Source organism: Mus pahari, chromosome 7 (genome assembly GCF_900095145.1).
Source record: "Mus pahari chromosome 7, PAHARI_EIJ_v1.1, whole genome shotgun sequence".
Taxonomy (NCBI): Eukaryota; Metazoa; Chordata; class Mammalia; order Rodentia; family Muridae; genus Mus; species Mus pahari.
The window spans coordinates 72,233,659-72,253,791 of NC_034596.1; the positions used below are offsets into that span (position 1 = coordinate 72,233,659).

Consider the following 20,133-nt stretch of genomic DNA (forward strand, 5'->3'; position numbering starts at 1 on the left):
CTTACTCAGGGTCTGCAGTAACCAGGGATAAGCCAGGCAGCCTGTTTTGGCCCTGGTGATTGATCAGGAGCCAAGAATATGACTTGAAATGACCCAAAGAAGCCCAGGACACTTGATTAGAAGAAGCAATAGTTCTCTCCTAATGGGACAGTGTCACCTGTGGCCACTTTTCTACCTAGAAGGCAGGCAGGCTGAGAAGTGAGCACACCCAGCCTCCTGGGAGACGAGGGACAGGCCTGGGCACTAACTCTGAGGCCCTGTCTGGTTTTTGAGTTGTATGAGCCGACTGGAGTGGCATTTACCATCATAGGCAGGCTTCAACTTACAATGTTTTGACCTCATGGTATGACGAAAGCGACGTGGGCTCCACACCGCCTGGCAGGTTACGCTGGCCGTGCCTTATTTATTTTCAGTCTCACCATATAACCCAGGCTGGCTTGGCAGGTTAGGCAGGCGGTGTTGTGGGTTTGGTTTTGTTTGATCAGTCTCACTATAGAACCCAGGCTGGCCTAGAACTCAGAATCTTTCTTCACTCAGCCTTCTAAGTGGTGGGATGACAGGCGTGTACCACCACACCCAGCTCGTTAGTATAGTTTTGACTTTATATTTTCAACTTAAAGTGAGCTTATCAAAAACTGAGGACTCTCCGTACAGCTGGGAGCACCCTGATAGACACAAAACTATCCCTAATCACTCCTGAGGCCACACAGGGTCGCGGGTGCTGCCTGCTCTCCCCAGCAGTAACCCGTGACCGTCTGCCTGATGTCCTTCCTCCCTCATCTGATCCCTGGCTCAGTCTCACCCAGTGGGTGAGGCAGGTGTATGACCTGTGTTTCATAACTGGAGAAACAGGCCAGAGAGCTGGGTGCCTCACTGAGGTTTCTGCTGTTGGATGGTGAAGTCCACCTGAGCCCAGATCTGCTGCCCCCAAGCTGCCCAAAGCCCAGGAGGTAGATCAAGAGGTTCAAGGGTAACCTAGGGGTAGGGATAAACACTGGTTTCTTCCAGGGCAGGATGACTGAGGCCTTCAATTCCTGGCCCCATCTTTCACCAGGACTATATGATGACAGCAAAAAGGGGGACATGCCTACCTAATCCTTGGAGATGGTGTCTCATGTAGTATAGACTGGCCTTGAAGTAACTCGGTAGCTGAGGATGTCCATGAACTCCCAATCCACCTGCCTCTATCTCCAAATGCTGATTTATGTGGTGTTGGGGATTGAACCCAAGGCTTCATGAGTGCTAGGCAAACATATTCGCAAACTGAACTGTGCCCCTAGCTGGCCCTCATGCTGTGTATAGTTCATGGAATAGAGTGGCATTCTTAAATAAATGTGTGCCATCCTGCTGTGACACTGTGTTACTCACGCCGTGATGCAAGTCTCTGGGAGCTGACCGCAGCCCTGGTCGCAGCCAACCTTCTACAACCTGCCCCGCCATGTGTAACCGGTTCCTGGACATCTCCCTCATTTCCCTCAAGGACAGCGCTGCTTCAACGCTTCACCAGCTGGTACAGGAGCAGGGACCAGGCAGCTGGGACTCATTCTTCCTGCCACGCTGGCACATCCAGGAACAAGATCAGACAGGAATAGAGCCTGGTCAGTGGGAACATTTTCACTGCCCTCAGCTCCCCCTAAGGAAACACAGCTTTCAAAATCAACCACAAAAACAATGGATGTTGAGCCAGCACCCAGGGGGCAGAAGTGGAGGATCAGAAGCTAAAAGCCTGGGCTACAATAGTGAGGTCCAGGCTAGCCTGGTCTAGGCTATAGCAAGACCCAGCCTCCAAAAAGAAAACAGAAAGACAGAAAAAGGGGGTGGGGGCAAAGAAGGAGGAAGAGGAGGAAGAGGAGGAGGAGAAGCAGAAGAAGCAGTAGCATATTTTAAAATTAGGCTTTCACTGGGAGAAGAAAAGTAGAGGCATGAGGAGGGAGAGACAGACAGACAGCAGCTGAGTATGATGGTACAACCTGTTGAGGCAGGAGGATTAGGCTAGCTTCAGCTACATAACTAGCTTGACACTGCTACATGAGACTATGTCTCAGGAAGAAGAAAAATAGGGGCTAGAGCGATGGCTCAGTGGTTAAAAGAACTAGCTGCTCTTCCAGAGGACCTGGGTTTGATTCCCAGCACCCACATGGCTGCTCACAACCATCTCTGACTCCAGTTCCAGGGGGTCTGATGTTTCTTCTGACCTCCTCAGGCTCCTGTACGCCCACAGGGTCTATACACACTCAGGTGAACACACATACGCATAAAATTAGAAATATGTATAGGTGTGTGTTTAAAGTAAATCCAAAAACTTTTAGTTTTAGATTGACAGAAGAAAATCACAAAGCACAATGTTCCTACCCACTCACCCACCTGCTTACCCCAGTTGTTATGCTTTTCCACTGAGGACCCAGAGCCATGGCTCAGTGAAGAGCAGAGCACTGACCGCTGCTCTTATAGAAGTCCAGGGTTCAGCTCCCAGCACCCACATGGTGGCTCACAAGTCCCTAACTCCAGCTTCAGAGGATCTGATGGCCTCTTCTGGCCTCCACAGGGACTGCATACATGTGGTGGGGTATGTAATATGGATGTAATAGCTAAAGGCCACATTTCACTCAAATTCCTATAGTTTTTGACTAATGTCATTTTAAAATTAAACTTACTGTGTGGTGTGTGTGGGTGTATATATGTCACTTGTCTGAAAGTCAAAGGCAGTGTAAAAGTTTTCTCCATCCACCATGTGGCTTCTGGGGACAGAACTCAGGTCATGAGAACTGGCAGCAAGTCTGCTTGCAGAGCCACCTTGCTGGCCACTTTTATACCATTTTTTGGTGCTAAGATACTATGTACTCTTCTGTTAGGTCTCTTGGCTCCCTCTGGCTGTGACAGCTTCTCAGACTCCCTTGTCTGTGATGACCTTGCTTGTTTTAGAGGCTCAGGTCAGGTTCTTTGCTAGGCTGTCAAGTGAGATTGTTGGGACACTCCTGGAGGGTTACACTTTAGAGGAAGAAAACCACAGAGGTACGTCACAACAGTGCTGACCCCAAGCTACTGGGGCTAGAAGTCTCCAAAGCCCGCCCGCCCGCCCTCCCTCCCTCCCTTCCTTCCTCCCTCCCTTCCTTCGTTCTTCCCTCTCCCCCCCCCTCCCTTCCCACATGCTCCTGAAAGGAGGCACTAAGGTTAGCAGCCTACACGGAAGGAGTGGGACCATCAGGCTCCACAATCTGACGGTGGAATGAATAAACTTCTCCCTGGAGACTTGCTTGCCACTCTCTCAGTCCATCCTTCATTCAGCCCTTTGTGTCAGCAGCTGTGAATTCGGCCAACCGAGAGTCAGAAATACTAGGAAACTGATGTCCACGCTGACCGGGTGTGGATCTTCCCCTTCACCATTTACTTGAGACAATGCAACTTAGCAATTATCGGCATAGCACTGCAAATAAACTAGAGCTCTGGGAGGAGGGCCGTGCTGAAGAGCAAACACTGGGGTAGGCAAGCACTTTCTAACCAAGCTTTATCTCCAGCCTCAAGAGAATACTTAAAGTACACAGAAGGACTTATGGAGGCTGTGTGTAAATACTGTGTCATCTGACTGAGAGATCTGAGCACTTGTAGCTTTGGGTACCTATGAGGGGTTCAGAGCCGATCTCCAGTCCTGAGGGATGGCTGTTTCTATCAGCAAAGACTTGAGAATACTCCCAAGTTATGATCTAATACTGTAGCCTGCTTTGCTGCTCAAACTGTCTCTACTTTGGCTGCAAGAACTCTTTAATGGCTGTTTCCTTTACATATCAGTACTTTTTTTTTTTTTTTTTTTTTTTACATTCAATAGCAACATTTTATCATCTTTCTTTCAAAACACACTGCCAGTCAGTAGTAGTTGACACTGGGTTCTGCATGTTTGGGTTCAGTTCGCCATTCTCTAGACCTTTGCTCACATTAACTCCCTTCCATAATAGGAACTCTGAGTCGTTATCTTGGGTGTGATTCTTCCTTGCTACCTCTGTACCTGTGATGGCCTGGTCTGACGGGACAAAGGGTGCTGGAGCCTGCAGCTATCAGCCAGAGCAGGGCTGCATCACAGCTCCTTGCTCGGAGAGTGCTCCCAGAGCCTGCCATCATTATCTCCCTGACCACACCCATCATGCACCCTTGCAGTGCCCTGCAAGCTCCATCCTTAGGAGAGATGCTGATGGTATGCATGCTCTTCCCTGGACGCCTCTGAAGTCCTTTACCCTCTCTAAATCAGTGCCAGTGATGTGCCTGGATCCCAAGGATCTCTGGGTCCCATTAGTGTGGGAATGGCAATCCAACCTATGTATGGCGAGAGGCCTTGGGTCTACCTCTTCACCAACTGCAGTCAGTCCTTAAGACAGCAGTTGGCCCATATCGCCTGACACTGGATTTTCGAGGAAGGAAAGCAAAGGAGTGTGAGAAGGGCTGAGTGGGCCCTTCCCTGCCCCTTGACATCCTTCTTCCCTCCCTCCCCTTTTACCCCCAAGGGCTCCACTTAAACTTCCCTGACATGTAGAAACTGAGCATGCGTACTTATGGCTCATGCATGAATCTTATCTCTACCGAGGAACTTGGGTGTCTAAGACCTGCCACCTTACATTAGTATCTGAGTGCTGGAACACTTCAAGGGCATTGTGCATGTACACCTGTAGTCTCACAATGGTCCTTGGTCCTTGTCCCTGTAATATGGCTTTGGAGACCAGCACAGCAACTGGAGGTAAAGACTGCAGCAATGTAGGGGCTGGGTTTTATTTTATTTTATTTTATTTTATTTTAAAGATTTATTTATTTATTTATGTAAGTACACTGTAGCTGTCTTTAGACACTCCAGAAGGGGGCATCAGATCTTGTTACGGGTGGTTGTGAGCCACCATGTGGTTGCTGGGATTTGAACTCAGGACCTTTGGAAGAGCAGTCGGGTGCTCTTACCCGCTGAGCCATCTCACCAGCCCGGGGCTGGGTTTTATAACCTGCCTAAATCTCCAATGGGTGGTACAGGGCAGCCCCAAGACTACGCGCTGCTCCAACACCTGTGAGCTGAAATCATGTGGGGGCATGATTTCCCATCAAAAGGTCGAGATGACTGCACATGCAGGCTTGTCCCCTGTGCATTGTCAATGACTTTGTAGAGGACCATGGCAGACCAGGTACTTGGCTAAGGTAAAGCAGCAAGAACTGACCAGCCTGAGACTTCTCGGGAGCTTCTAGGCTAAAAGGTCTGCTCACATCACATCTGTTCTTTGCATACAGGGAGGGAGTGGCCTGGGGTTATTTCCTGGACAGGAAATGTGGTCAAGTTGTTGGACACAAAGTCTTTCCCTGGTCTCTCAGAGGCCCTGTGGTAGGTGTTTGCTATGGACGTGACATTCCTTTTTTTTAGCTGGCTGGCCCTGTTACAGCCTCTGCCTTAGATCTGTCCCTACCATCTTGGAGCTATAGGGACACTAGGAGATAGGGGAACAAGGACTGGACTCGCGAGCTGAGATGAGTGACCATATGGCACGTGGCAACCCTGGGAGCATTCGGTTCCCTCTTGAAGCATATTCTGCAAGGCCCTGTTCTTGGATCCCTTGCAGGAAGCAATATATGGGGAGATGTCTGCCTCTCCCCACAGGCCAGTGCCATCAGGTTTGTTTTCTTTGGCAAAACTTAATCCCTGGCCACTTTCGGCACTGGAATGGAAAATTCTGGTACAGCTTTCTTAATATTGGGCCCTTGATTCCTTGTTTGTTTTCCTCCAGTCTTTAGTTTGCTGGAAACAAATTAATAATAGGCTGGATAGTTCAGCCCAGAGGCTGTAGGCATACAAGGGCCCCACCCTGCAATGAACATCAGAGGTAAACAGTCCTGACTGGGGCCTGGCACTCACAGCGAGTCTGCTGGGCAGCTGGCAGGCAGCATGGGCTCGGTGGAAGGGATCTGTTCAGCTTCTGTGAATGCAGGACTTCCTGCTCTGCACCCCTTTAAGCCCACCCATCATACTGAGTATCTGCAGCGGAGTGAGTGTCCTGGGGGCCAGACAAAAGGTTTGTCTACCTCACTTCTCACCCCACCGTGAGGAATTCCCATAATGAAATTACCATTTTCTTCCCATCAGAAGCAGAGCCATTCTCCCTAGTTAAAATGAATAAAGATCAGAGTGCACTCTCTCATCTGAAGCTCACTTAGAAGGAGTCTGAACTCTGTGGATTCTAATGTGCCATGGGGTTACCATGGCTGTTTAAAGTTGCTTTTTAGAGGTCTGGCTCATACTGGCTGAAATCAACAATTCCGCTTACCCTGGAAAAGTGTGAACAGGCAGTCAGGGGGCCCACAAGTCACGCCAGGTTATACTAATACAGCCATTTTCTCCTACATCTTAGGAAGTGGCAAGAAGTTTGCACACGTACAGACCACCGATAACTTCATCTTTCTTCATCTCAATCACCCTTCCCCACAACACCTCCAACCAGATTTTCCATCCCATAAATACTTCTAAACTCTACCTCGGGAAAGGCTCCTCATCAGGCTGGGGGCCTGGTGAATTAAACTCCTTGGCTTCTGTAAAACCCACTGCCTCATCAATTGGCATACTGGGTGGCAGTAACGTCCAGTGCTTCAGTACCCTCATCAAACAGGCTCATTCCAGATGGCTCAAAACAATGCCTTGCCCACACCCCAACAAGCCTCCATGTGGAAGAAGCACCGGGCTGGTATGAAAGGTTCTCTCAAGAAACACAAGCCACAGCCAGAGGGGGGACAGGTGAGGGCGCCAACAGGATAACTATTCCTTAAGACTGTTTCAAAGGCCTCCCTTCCTGCTTCAGAAAGCAAGGAAAACAGCTCCGCCCTTAGGCCCCCTTTCTGAAGTATCTATATACACCAAACTTCCACAGCATCAGTACAGGATGGAGATCACTCACTCCACATCTCATAGCACCCAGGCAGGAGCAGCTCAGAGCCAGGAACTTGGGTGCCTAAGACCTGCCACCTTACATCGATTATCTGAGTGCTGGAACACTTCAAGGGCATTGTACATGTACACCTGTAGTCTCACAATGGTCCTTGGTCCTTGTCCCTGTAGTATGGCTTGGAGACCAGGGCAGCAACTGGAGGTAAAGACTGCAGCTAGCGAGAGAATTTAGACACGTAGACTCAAGCCTCTGGCCTGTGAATGAGAATTCCTGGAAAGCAGCTGTGTCTGCAGAGAGCCATTAACTGACTAGAATGTGGGTGATGCGGAGTGGTTGAAAAGTTTCAGGTCCAGAGCCTGATTACAATTTATCTCGGCCTCACTTAGGCCACCCTAGTCATTCCTTTTTTGGATGTAACACTCAATGAACAGGAAACATTCCCTTGGAATGTGTAAGACTCCAGTTCCCACCAGTCCGTTGGTATCCGAGGCCTATATCAGTTCTCCCCATTGTGCTTTAACCTGCTTTCCTGATTTCCCCACCAATGTATTTTCAAGTGCCTTAATTTATGGCATTCTGTTCTGTTCCTACAAAAAAAGTTCATGAAACTCTCCACACTAGAACATGGAATTTGGGGTCATCTAAATCACCGTTTCTAGCCCACCACCATTTACATTTGGCTCCAGAATAAACTATCCTCTTTGAGATAGGAGTTGTTTTTGTAGCAACAGGCCTCAACTACACCAGCACTAAGTGGCTCTGCAGCCCTTCAGGTCAGTCCCAGTGAAGAAGCGCCAGCAGCCATGACACTGAGCTACAAGGTGATGATGGGGAGGAATAAATCACTCTAGTGCGCAGCAGTCAAGCCACAACATGGTAGTTAAAAACCATGTTTGCCTCAGACAGGGCCTCACTGTGTAACAGAGGCTGGCCTTGAAATAAAGACATTTTTGGTTGTGTCTCCCAAGTGTTGGGGTCATAGTATAGGCATGCATGACCATGCCCAGAAACCTGTTGTTTCATCCTAAGGGACTAACTAGTAAGGTAACACACACCCTCATCCCCACCTTGCAGCATAGAGGCTGGCAAATCTTCTTCCTACTTGGGTCTGCTCTTGGCCTAGAGAAACTGTTCAACAAAGCCTTGAGTTTTGTGTCCCCGGGGCTGAGAACAGGCTCTAAGAGGCCTGAGAAAGAACTGCTCCAACAGTATCACATGGGAGCCCAACCAATAACGAGAGCAGGTTATCTGCAAGGGACATCTGACAAAGGTAATGGGGTAGTCTCCGTCTTGGAGCCCCATTGGAGCAGGTGCAGTGAATGGCAGGGCAAGCCACTTCCATTCTCCAAGTCAGCAGACCTCGGATACACATTAGTAGATCGGCCCAGCTACTTGCTCTAGCAACTTGCTTCTTAGGAGCCAAGCCTGGGTGACCCAAGGACCACTTGTGAAACTAACTCCAGCTGCTGAGCCAGAGGTGCTATAGGTTGGAAAGGCTAGAGCCATGGAGTCCCTTGCACAAGTACTCCTGGGATCAGCCTGACCTACTACTGGGGCTTCTGTGCAATTTCCCCAGGTCTCCAATGGTGTCACTACCCTAGTTTGCAGAAACAGGCTGACTAGTGCCTCTGTGGGAACTGCTTCAGTGATAAAGAACCTGCTAGCCTGGACCTGGGGACCACTGCTCTTTGGTCACTGAGACCTGTCAGGGTAGAGCAGGTGTGAGAAGCACCTGGGAGACGCAGAAGACAACTCTCACTTGGGGGCTTGTGTGGGACATGCTGGCATTTCCCATCTTGCATCTGTCACTGGTCACATTACCTCACGTGTATACACACAGCTGCCTTATATAGCTATGGCCATTATGAACCTCATTCTAGAGGTAATGATGCTGAAGCTAAGAGAAATGACTTCATGATGGATAAACTAGGAAATCCAGGCAGCCGCCGGGCGGCGGTGGTAGCACACACCTTTAATCCCAGCACTTGGGAGGCAGAGGCAGGCAGATTTCTGAGTTTGAGGCTAGCCTGGTCCACAGAGTGAGTTCCAGGACAGCCAGGGCTACACAGAGAAACCCTGTCTCGAAAAAACAAAAAAAAAAAAAAAAAAAAAAAAAAGGAAGAAATCCAGGCATAGGCATTAAAAACACTCTCATTTTTACAAACAATTCTGCTTGAGTCCTAGATCACATCTCTAACTCCTGCCACTCCACTCAGTTTTGTTTCTTAAACCTGTCCCAGCTGACTGCTGTTGGGTGTGGTGGCACACATGTAAAATCCCAGCAAGAGGGAGACCGAGGCAGGAGGACTCTCAGCTTCAGTCTGGGCTACCTAGTGAGATCCAGGCTCAGCTGGCCTACAGAGTAAGAGCATGGAACAAGAAAACCAAACAAAACCTGACAGCTCTGTGAGCCTAGCAGATGTCTTACACTCTGCAAGGGGACTGGCATGTCAGAAAAGCACGCACAGAGGAGGAACCAGGCCATTTTTAAACACCCCGTGCTTGGGGCGATTGCAAAAGTAGTCATTCCAAGCTTGCTGCTGCAAGGAAGCTGTGAGTTTCAACAGGTCCCTAAGGGAAGTGACCTGCTGCAGTGACCAAGCAAACAGGAAACCAACAGGTAAGCTGGGCTCTGGGCAAGAGACCTGCCGTTAACGACAGAAACAAAGATCAGCATCACTGGGCCATTTACAGTTCCTAGACACTCACACCAAAGGAGACCGAGCTGTGACTTTTGCTTCCTTTGCTTGTCCTTTTCTGCCGAGCACCCTCCAGCCCCAGGTCTCTTCCTGCCCAGTCAATATTGCCCATGGCACCTTCAGTCCTCCACCACCTGTCCTATCAGGTGGTATAGATTTCCCTAGACAGCCCAGCTAGACATTGCACCTCTGTACATCCAACTAGTGTATGGATTCCACAGAAGCCTAAACTCAACCCTTGTCCCATACCCATCTTGGAGCCAGGACCTTGTACCTAAGATGTTCCACCAGCCAACCCGCTGGGTGCCTAACTTTCCTCACTTGCCAGCTCTCCAGCTAGGTCCACTGGCAGATCGTCCCTGACATCTATTCTGACCAAACCAGTATGCAGTGCCCTAATGCTGCTGAGACCACATGCTGACCCGCAAGCCTGTGAAACCATCAGGCTGCTTATGCCCAGGCCTCATCTCAGCCCACCCTCTGCCTCTGCCACGAGGGCCTTCAGGGACTCTGCTTCCTGCCCCACAGCCTGTGAGGTTGAGGATCTACCTGCTTCCTGTACAAACATGACCTACCTAACAATGTCCATTTAAGAAGACACTAAAGATGGACATCAAGGGAATGAAACCGCAGCACTCTCTGTCATATAAAACGAAGAACTTACCTGACTTCACTTCTTCCCTTGGTCTATGAAAGCCGTACTTCCGGTCAGCCAGACTGGAAAACCAAATGGAGATGCTCTCTGGCTGGAAATCCTTTCTGTCAATGGTCAAAGCTTCAGGTTGGAGTTGGGTTCACAGTCGCTAACTTGATGCTGTTACAGACCTTTTTTGACTTCCACTCTTTGGCAGCTCTGTTGTTTTCTTTATAACTGAATGCTCTAGAAACTGAAAAGCCCTGGCCAATAATACTACCAGTCAGCCACCTTTTATACCAGATACTCATGACTGGGAGAAGGAGCATCCCAGCTCCGTTCCCCCAGAGAGTACCTGTTCAGCAGGAACTGCTGCCACAGGTCTCTCACTGCAAGCCTCAAAGGCGCTTTCTGCCACTCACGTAACCACTCTTTTGGGCCGAGAGACACGGAAGAAACAGGTCTGCCTACAGCTGCTCCTGGCTCTGCAGGCTCCAGCAAGAAATCACTGCTTCTGTTTCAAGTTTCCAGAGGCCCAGGAGCTTCCGGAAGGATCTTCCCTCAACTACCTTGGCCACTGTAGGGTTAAGAAGACACCACTACCAACAAGGATAAAATAAGTTTTTATTTATATTCTTATAGTAAAGGGGGAAGCCTTAACTTGCGGGACAATTCTTGGGCAGTATGTACAACATACTTTTTATTTCCATGGAATGGAATCCACACTGACTGAGACTACAAAGGATACACTAGAAATCAGCAAATGCCGGCAACAGAGTGGGAAAAGACAAGGAAATGAAGCCTAAGGATGAGAAGCCCTTCACTGGGATCTGCCGACCACAGCCAGAGCCAGGGCTGGACCACACAGCGGCGACACATTCCAGGACAGGAGGAAAGAAGTAGGGCGGGACGCTGGACTGGGCTGTGGGTTTAGTACCAGGTAAGTCGCTCTTGGTATTTACATACAAAATAGTTGGCTCTTTTTCTTAGAAATACACACAGAAAGAAATGAAGATTTGATCATTACTTTATGAATCTGTCGTTTAACAATATCGACATCATCAGAAATAGGGGCATTTCATTCAGATTCAAATTTCAGTAGCAGGAAATAAATATCAAAACATCATCACTGGCCCTTAATACAAAACCTCTACCCCACCTAAAACTCCCTCCCAGCCCCACCCACATAGCCACCCCCACTCCTGAGAGCCGCTCATTTCACTGCCGCCGCCTCCTATACGTACATACCAGCGTCCCGTGGCCTTCTGGAAGGCTGGGTCTTCAGGCTTAAACAGCCGAAGTGACTGACCGTGCCAAGGGTGCTGCAAATCTGTCCCTGCTTTCCTTTTCTACCACACAAGCTTCTTCAAGAATCCTGTTTTTCAACAGGAGAGACAGCTTTTCCAAAAAATAATCCTTACAAAGGAGAGGGGGTGAGTTCTGATTACTCCAATCTGGTCTTCTTGTCAAAGTAGAACAGTTCAGAGATTCACAAAGTCCACCAAACAGAGGTGAGGGCGGGCTGGGAGGAGAGCCTAGCAGAGCAGGCGCCCTACAGGCCCGTGCTCTGAGGGCTGGAGGAGCTGGTAGGGTGGGCAGGACACCATGTACTCAGAGGTCTGGCCGGCCGTCTGTCCTCCACAGAAAGAGCTGCCAAGTTGGGGTGTTTTGGTTTAAAATTTCTGGTGGGGACAGGAACCCCTGAAGGGAATACATTTAAAAATAGTGGACACAGGGAATGGGATGAGAGCTGTTGTCCAAGAGCTTCTATGCAAAAATAACAATAAAGAGAAAAGGAAAATAAAGAGTCTTCTCAATGGTTCTGAGGGTTCTAATGACGAACTGAAGGAGGATGCGACGGGAGAGTCGACAGTTTTATTGCTGGCCTGCCCCGCATGGCTTAGCTGGCCTCCATCCGGAGTTTCTTCCTGCTCTGGGGCTCTTCAGGCTCGGACTCTGAGCTGGAGTCTGAACCCCCATCGAAGGCAGAGATGGTGCCGCCCTTGGCGTTGGTGTAGAGACTGTTGTCTGAGGAGGGGTAGTTGGTCTGCAGTTGGGCACTTGATCTTGCCTTCTCCAGTGCACGGACTAAAAGGCAACCAAGGGAGCATGTTACCACCTTCTGGAGATCCGGAGCAACCAAGTCTCAGACTCAGGGTCCAGCCTGTTCTTCCTAAGGGTTTGCTTGCTGGCCCCCAAGGCACAGGGTGGCTCAGAAGTCATTCCCTTCTGGTGGCTGTTCCACCTGCACACTTCCGTTTCCCCCTTTTCCTTTCCCAGATGGGCTTGGGGGCCCAGCAGACATGGCCAGCCACAGCCATACCACCCTGAAGAGAAGGCTTGTGATGAGACACCGTCCTGCCATGGACCCAGCATAGAGACCAGAGCAAGAGTTCCCTGCTGGACTGAGCAATGCAGTGACAGAGAAGCAGCTAGCCTAGCAAAGCTAGGCTCCATGAACGTGTGAAGGCCCAATGATAGCAGGAAAGGATGACACAATAGATTGGGTCAAAGAAAACTTTTGGTTGGCTCTCATGAACAAAATCCACTTGGAATGACAAGCTGGACACTTGGAAGCAAGTCACCAATACACACAAAATACCTGGGCCTTTCAACAGACACCCCTACATGCAGGCTGCTTGGCCCATCCTCCAACCCGCTGCCGCCGCCCGCTGCCCATCCGTCCCTGGTTGAGCTCCGCTCGAGCCTGGAGGGTCACCCCTCATGGTATTTTATGTGAGATGTTCTAACCCAGGCGGTTACTTGCATTTCCTTTTACTTGCATCTTCCATGAGGGAGGAAGAGAAGTGAATTCCCCAGGAACAAAGAACTTGATCAGCTCTCGCTTTCCCCTGTGGTTGTAGGAAAAGGCGGGTGTGAGCATTGGAGAACAGCAGGGGCCTGGCCCATAGGCTGCCCTGATTGGACTACTATTGACAATGGGGAGGGCTCACTGTCCCTGAACTCCTGGAGAATCTGGTACTTACATGGCACATTCTACAGCAAGGACCTCAAAGCTCTGTTCAGATACCTGACACCATGTGTGACCCTTACTGTAGGCAGAGAACCTGAGCCCCGAGAAAGGGAGAGATCAGGCCAGAAAAGATACAAGCCTTTGGATGTCCAATCCCCTAGCTCCTCCATCTCCTCACTGGAGGGTCTGGTCCTTCCTCAGGATGGCTCTAACACTCAACTTCAAGGCCTGCAGAGCCGGGCTGAGGATGCTTCTGAGGCATGGTCCTCTAGCTTTGGCGGAAGGCCCAGGTGTGAAAGCCCCCGCCTGGTGGGGCACGGCAGGGCCAGTCGCCCCATGAGCTTGGCTGCTCACCTTGTTGCTCCAGAAGAGCATTCTGCCGCTTGAGGTCATCAATGTCTTGCTGGTGCGTATGGTTTTTCCTTCGCATATACTGGATATACTCTGTTGCTTTGTCTAGGATTTGGGCCCGGGATGCCTGTTGCAATATGAGAAAAAAAAACAAAAAAAACAAACAAACCACAGAATAAAATAAAGACCAAGTCTGAATAGCAGGAGAACCATGCCCTTCTCTGGCAACAGCACTAGGGAAAGAAAGGAAACAAGAGGGTAGCCATGATGGAAAAGGCTGAGGAAAAAAGTAAAGGCTAGCTAGGTCTTTATCCCAAAGTGCCAAGCAACTCACAGAACTTACTGCATGGAGTCTCAGGAGTGCTACCAAGAACCCAGGTCTCAGAGAATTATTTAAAGCCACCAGCTAGTCTGTGGACGGCCTGGGCTTAGAGTCTATATGACTCTTGAACTTGTACTCCTCTCAGCCCTCTCTGGATTTTTTTCTTATAGCTTTTATTTGTTTGAAACAGGGTTTTAAGGCCAGGTAAGCAGGTCTCCCAAGTATTGGGATTACAGCCATGAGCTACATATACTCTAAGCCCTCTGGCTCTTTAAAGTCTTCAGCTTGCTGATGCCTCAGACAGGTTGGTCTTGAACTCATTATGTAGCTGAGTATGCCACTCCAGCTTTCAAGTGTTGGGATAACTACTCCCAGTTGTATATGGTGCTCTGGATTAAACCCAGGGATTTGTATATCCCTAGACACAGCTCAACTGCATCTGAAATAATGAAAGAAAACCTCAGGCCACCAAGACTCTTCTAGGGCAGCCGGTTCAGGATGACAAACAAGATCAAGGGCTGGAGTAGACCTGGCGTGGAATGAAAGTGGGTACATTTTTTCCATCATGGTCTTAAGACCTCATCAAACCCTTAGACTACTGGTAAGGAGGCTCAACTGAACAAAAACTGCTGTTGTATCAACATTTTTGCCTCATGTCTAAAGAGATTAGCATGAAAGCTGTAAGTACTTGATGTCAACACAGGAAGGACAAGTAATTGAGACATCCCAGGAAACAGCCACACCTCTACAATTATAGCAGGCTGTGTGGGCCTGGCTCATCAGGGGACCAAGTTAATAAATAAATCAACAAAGTAGCAACAGGTTATTGTTTACTGTGCTCCTAGCATCCATCACACTTGTTGGAAGATTTCTACCAGCTACATATATGGCCAGAGTTAGAGGCAGGGCACCAGTTCTATACATCAACTGGTATACAGATAAGCTCAAGGCAGGGCAGCATGGTAGCCCTAAGTTTAGTGCTCCTTCCAGAGGCTGAGCACTCAAACACTTTGCCCTGGAAAGGTCATTTCTGACACTCTGCCTCTCAGCCCTCTCCAAACAACCAGAAAAAAGTGAGGGGAGGCAAAGAACACACACACCAGTGTTTAAACTAGCAGATCTCAATCTGCTCACACTAAAAACCCTAATGATCAGCTAATTCACAGACTTTAGGGCAGATGGAGGGAAGTGTACAAGGCCTCAACTTTTATCAGACTTTGGAAATATTACACTTTCCAGGCTTTCTTCTCATAGTACCCTCAAGGTGATCTGATCAAGAGATCATTCATATTCAATCATTTTATCTGGTAAGATTTATATACAAGGTACACAGTGTGGGGAAACAAAATATATTAGTCACAGCTTCTATACCCATAAGCTTACTTACTGTCTAGTGAGAAGATAAGTATTATCTCTATGCAGACAAGCCACAGGCAGTGCTGACAAGTGAACTGACTAACAGATTATAAATGTCACTCAACAGGCAGCTTCTGGGAGTGACAACCCACCATGCGGTAGACACTGGCCTTACTGCTGTACACTGCTTATGCCCCACATGAAGCAGTGAATTAACTGTGTTAGACCAAGGGCAGAGCAACACAAGGACACGGGGGAAGTTGTATGGGTTTCTTCAGCTGAGTGGCCACCCTGTTTAAGTGCAGTCAAAGAGCCTTCTGAAGATAGAGTGGGCAAAATGGGAAGGGAGTGTATAATTAGTAGGGACTAATAAAAATATCTAGCCCCTCTGATAAAAATATCAACGAAGCTGCTTAGCAGAGAATGGCAGGTGGCAAGGTGGGGGTTCAGAAGATGGAGTTGGACTGGAGAGATGGCTCAGTAGTTAGGAGCACTGACTGCTCTTCCAGCGGTCCTGAGTTCAATTCCCAGCATCCACAGGGTGGCTCACAACCATCTGTAATGGGATCTGATGCCCACTCCTGGTATGTCTGAAGACAGTAACAGTACATTAAATAAATATTAAAAAACAAACAAAAGACAGAGCTGTATTGTCCATTCGTACCGTAGACATTCTTGCCCACAGCTGCTGCTTCCTGACTACAAGTCCTCTACCTTCCCCATCCCTGACAAATCCCCGTGCACATTTATACCTCAGTCTTACTCACTGAGACCAGATCTACTTTGAAACTGTGATTTTCCTATTTCAGTCCAAGTGCTGGGATTAAAAATAAGTGTACAATCTCTTTTTAAACTTGCCTATTTTAAAGGTATTTTCCTAACAGTTCCCAGAAGGCAGCCTTAGTACTTAACCAAGCATGTGCATCTGGGACCAGGGGAGACAAGCAGACTCTGAAAACGAGAATGCTTACAGATGGCTGGTGCTGCTGCTGCTGAGCAGGCCTGTGCTCTCCCAGTCTCTCTTTCAGGCATTTACAACCAAAACCACAAAAGCAGTACCCAGAGGTGAAGTGAGAGGCGAGAACAGCAAGCTAGAAGAGTGACCACGGACCTCCAGGTGACGGCAGTTTCACTCACAGTAGTCTTCAATGGGGACGGAATTAAAGGCTCAGAGCAACGCGTTGGGAACAGGAGGTCCTCAAAGAATACGGGTCTGTTCTGCTTTTAATTTAAAAAATGCCGAGATGGGGTCTTACTACCGTGCAGCCCTGGCTGTCCTCAACTGCTTCTGCCTCCTGAGTGCCGGGATCAAAGGTGCGCACCACTGCAGCCAGCTGACTTTTAAATCCAGTGTTCAAAGCATCCCTAAGGCTAAACACAATACAGCCCTTCCTCTAGCCCCTGCTAAAAGCAGAAATGCTTAGTCACGTGGGCAGGCTGCCCCTGGCCAATGAACAATCCCCAAAAAATGGTCAGGTTCACTTTATTTTCTCCTTTTTAGTATACTCAAGAAATCTAAAAAGTTAAAACACACACACACACACACACACACACACACACACACACACACACACGAGATACAGAATGCCACAAAATATATTTCCATCCACTCCAGGGAAGAGAAACAAAAGATTAAAGTCAGAAAATGCCACACTCCTCTGCAATCAATGCCTCTCATCCTTCAAACCACAAGACTACAGAAGCAGCCACAACTGTATGTATGTGGAGGGCCCTTCCCAAGCTTTATGAGTTTATAGTACTTGTACAATAAACATAAAGGTCCTGGGATTTATGGCATGGACTATGGAATGGACCTGGGTTTTCAGTTTCTGTTTTCTGAAAAGGCTCTCAGTCAGCTGAGTCAACTGACAGTGTTCACGTGAGTCCTGTGACCACATGAAGCCTGGTAGTCAATGTGTTTGCAGATCAACCATTGCTTAGTAAGCACATGCGTGATTGTTTTTCCTGCTTAGTTTTTAATGTTTAGAATCCACTAATTCTACCTTTCGGAGTAGACATGCCTCGTCTGAACAGGCTGGACAGAGCTGTGGGACAGGACAGATTGTGACTGCAGGGACTAAAAAGGTTAGCTATTCTATACATACACATAGCAGCATGGAGAGCCTTACCAGTTCATCTTACAAACCCATGTTAACACACAGGACTAAGAATAGCCAGTGAACAGAAACAGTGGCAGCTCACACAGAATCTGGGGGCCAGGCACTCCAAACACCCTTCTGTGTGGGAAACCGATGTACAAAGATCTGTCTTACCAGACATTAATTAACTTGTAGGCAATAGTCAGAATTTGACCTAAGTCTCAGATACACTCTTATGTTAGGAGCAGAGGCAGTTTTAAAAGGTCAAGAGAACTTCTTCAGAGACAGAGTTATCATAGAGAGAAAACCCAAAGATGAGGACAGGACTTGAGGAGAACCACTGACCTGCCTTCAAGGACAACCCCAGTGGTTTTCTCAAAGTAGAGTCAAGGCCCAATGGTGAGCCAGGTCCACACAGGCACAGGCCTGGGCTGAAAAGTAATGGCTGAAGACCAGTGTTTTTGGTTAAAAGGTGAGACACAAAATCAATCACACAAACAGTAACCACCAGCAGCAGCTTGTAACAGTAACAACATCAGAGAACACAGTACCCACAGGGGACAACTAAACAGGATCCAGCAGAGAAGAGATGCTGGGTGAGACAGAGCCTGAAGAGTCACCTTCCATAGAGCTGCTGGCTTCCCTGCCTCTTAGAAACCCAGAAAGGGGGAAATACAAGGTACAATGGAGAGGACTCCAGGTTTGACGGCAGGTGGCCCGAGGGAAGGTCAATCATATCTGGAGGTGCACGCCTTTCTCTAAAAACAGCGACCTATTCATGTGTCCCGGCAGAAATCTCACAACGGGACTCAAAGGCTTCAAAAGAAGCTGATTCTAACTTCAATCTCAAGGCTCATGTGATCTGAGGTCATCAACACAGACATGTCAAGGCTAGTAAGTCCCCTTGAAGACAGTGGTTCTCAGCAGTGAGACGACACAATGGGTGGAACTCAGTAAAAGAGAACGAACTTCCAAACACCGGCTTCTTCCGGCTACCACCTGCTGCTGCCCAACACAACTTAAAGCAAAAGCCCCACATCTCTACTTCTCTGTCTTATCACACTTTACCTGTTTTTGTATAAAAAGCCAAATTGGTTTATACAATAGAGGTAAGCGGCAAGGTAGAGCATAGTAGGCCCAGATCATTAACATCAGGAGCACCTCTGCCCTTCCCAGAGGGCCTAAAGCCCAGCAGCTACATTCATCCCTATGCCCCAGTCAGATGCATTCTGCCCATGGTGTGCCGTTACATTTGCTATAATGCCAGTATTTGGGAGGCAGAAGAAGAAGAATGGTGAGCTCAAGGCCAGGCTGGTTTACAAAGTAAGTCCCTGCCTTGAAGAACCTTAGGTGGGGGAGGGGGCAGGCAAATCTGGTGTACATTTCTGTTGAATAAGCCACTTTCTGGAAATGAAAATGTGCACAACAAATGTCAGTGTCCTCTAAGTAGTTCACTCTAAAATGGAACCCATCAGTGGTAGCAAGGGAAGCGACAGTCTGCCATTTCTTAAAGGCTTCATGCCTTCAGGCGCGTGACAGACCTGGCTGACGGAGGTGCGGCAGAGATGACAGACCCTGCAAAGATTATTTTCAAACCTTGAGGGCTAACTGTGCTGTTGGGATCCTTAGTTAGAGAAGGCGAAGCGCTTCCCATCAAACAGCCCACGAAGAACAAGTAGAGCACAGTCTCCTCAGGAGGAAGCAGGTCCACTGAATACAACATGCACTTACCTTCAAAGGCAATGAATAAATGTTACAGCAATTACTAGTTTCTTGTCTACTGAGTTAGTCTTCCTCTAAGGCCCAGTAATGTTGAAACTGAGAGTCAGTCAAACTCTAGGTAAAGACTCCAGAAAGCACAAAGAGAGAATGAGATGAAAACCATCTTCCCGGAAGTATCTTTGTAACACAGAGCACAGCCAGTGGCTAGCCGCCTTCATTTAGCTCCTGAGAGGTACTCTGTATATGGGAATGGCCAAACATATCATGCTGGTTATCACTACTTTAGTTATAAAATGTAAGACTTGTACAAACCCCAAACTGGTCAACAGAAACATCCCAATGGCTAAATATGAATGATTCATCTTTTGGGGAAAACTAAGGTCTGTAAATGAAGCAAGCAATTAACACTTTACCCATACCAAGTTTGTAGAGACCAGAACAGAGCAACAGAGGTCCTTGCTTCTTAGAGGTTATCAATTCTATGCGTGAGGAGTGGGGATTCAAATGTAGCCCAGGATAGCCTCAAACACATTCAATTGAGGCTGACCCTGGTACACACCATGCTGGGGATGGAACCCAGAATGTCGGGCATGTTAGGCAAGTTCTCCACCTATGGAGCCGCATCTACAGCCTCTAGGTTAAAAATTTTTAAAATAGTGGAGAAAAATGAGACAAGTCTGACATTTACTTTAAGGTGGCAACCATTTCAGTCACACATTAAACTGAAGGGCGACACAGGGAGTAAAGTTGACTACACTACTCGGTATGATCCCACATTAGCCACAGAGCTCACGAACAATCAGTCTGAGCTGCAGTGACCACGAGTGTGTGTGTTGTGTGTGTGTGTGTGATATTTTTAATACTTAGTAAAACAAATAAATAGGGACCAGGCATGGTGGGACATCCCTGTAATCCCAGCGCTGTGGAGACTGGAGGCAGGAGGATCAGGAGTTCAAGTCTAATCTCAGCTCCACAGCATAGTTTGAGGGGAGCTTGACTGAGACCCTGTCTTGTTGTTTGTTGTTGTTGTTTTCGAGACAGGGTTTCTCTGTATAGCCCTGGCTGTCCTGGAACTCA

At 48.3% G+C, this 20,133-nt stretch overlaps 1 protein-coding gene across 4 annotated transcripts in view; it reads right to left on the reverse strand.

Annotated features, from left to right (window-relative positions):
* Positions 1-11,241: 11,241 nt before the first annotated feature.
* Max (MYC associated factor X) overlaps positions 11,242-20,133 on the reverse strand; it is a 24,969-nt gene continuing 16,077 nt past the window's right edge. For 2 of the 4 annotated variants that reach the window (XM_021201813.2, XM_021201812.2), the window contains 2 exons: positions 13,561-13,684; positions 11,242-12,320 (listed from right to left, as the gene is read on the reverse strand). In XM_021201813.2, the coding sequence (XP_021057472.1) occupies positions 12,133-12,320; positions 13,561-13,684 (312 nt within the window). In that variant the 3' untranslated portion in view covers positions 11,242-12,132. Of the gene's footprint in view, positions 12,321-12,735; positions 13,085-13,560; positions 13,685-20,133 lie in introns of those variants that run through there. The other 2 variants (XM_029540892.1, XM_029540891.1) reach the window with 2 other exon arrangements.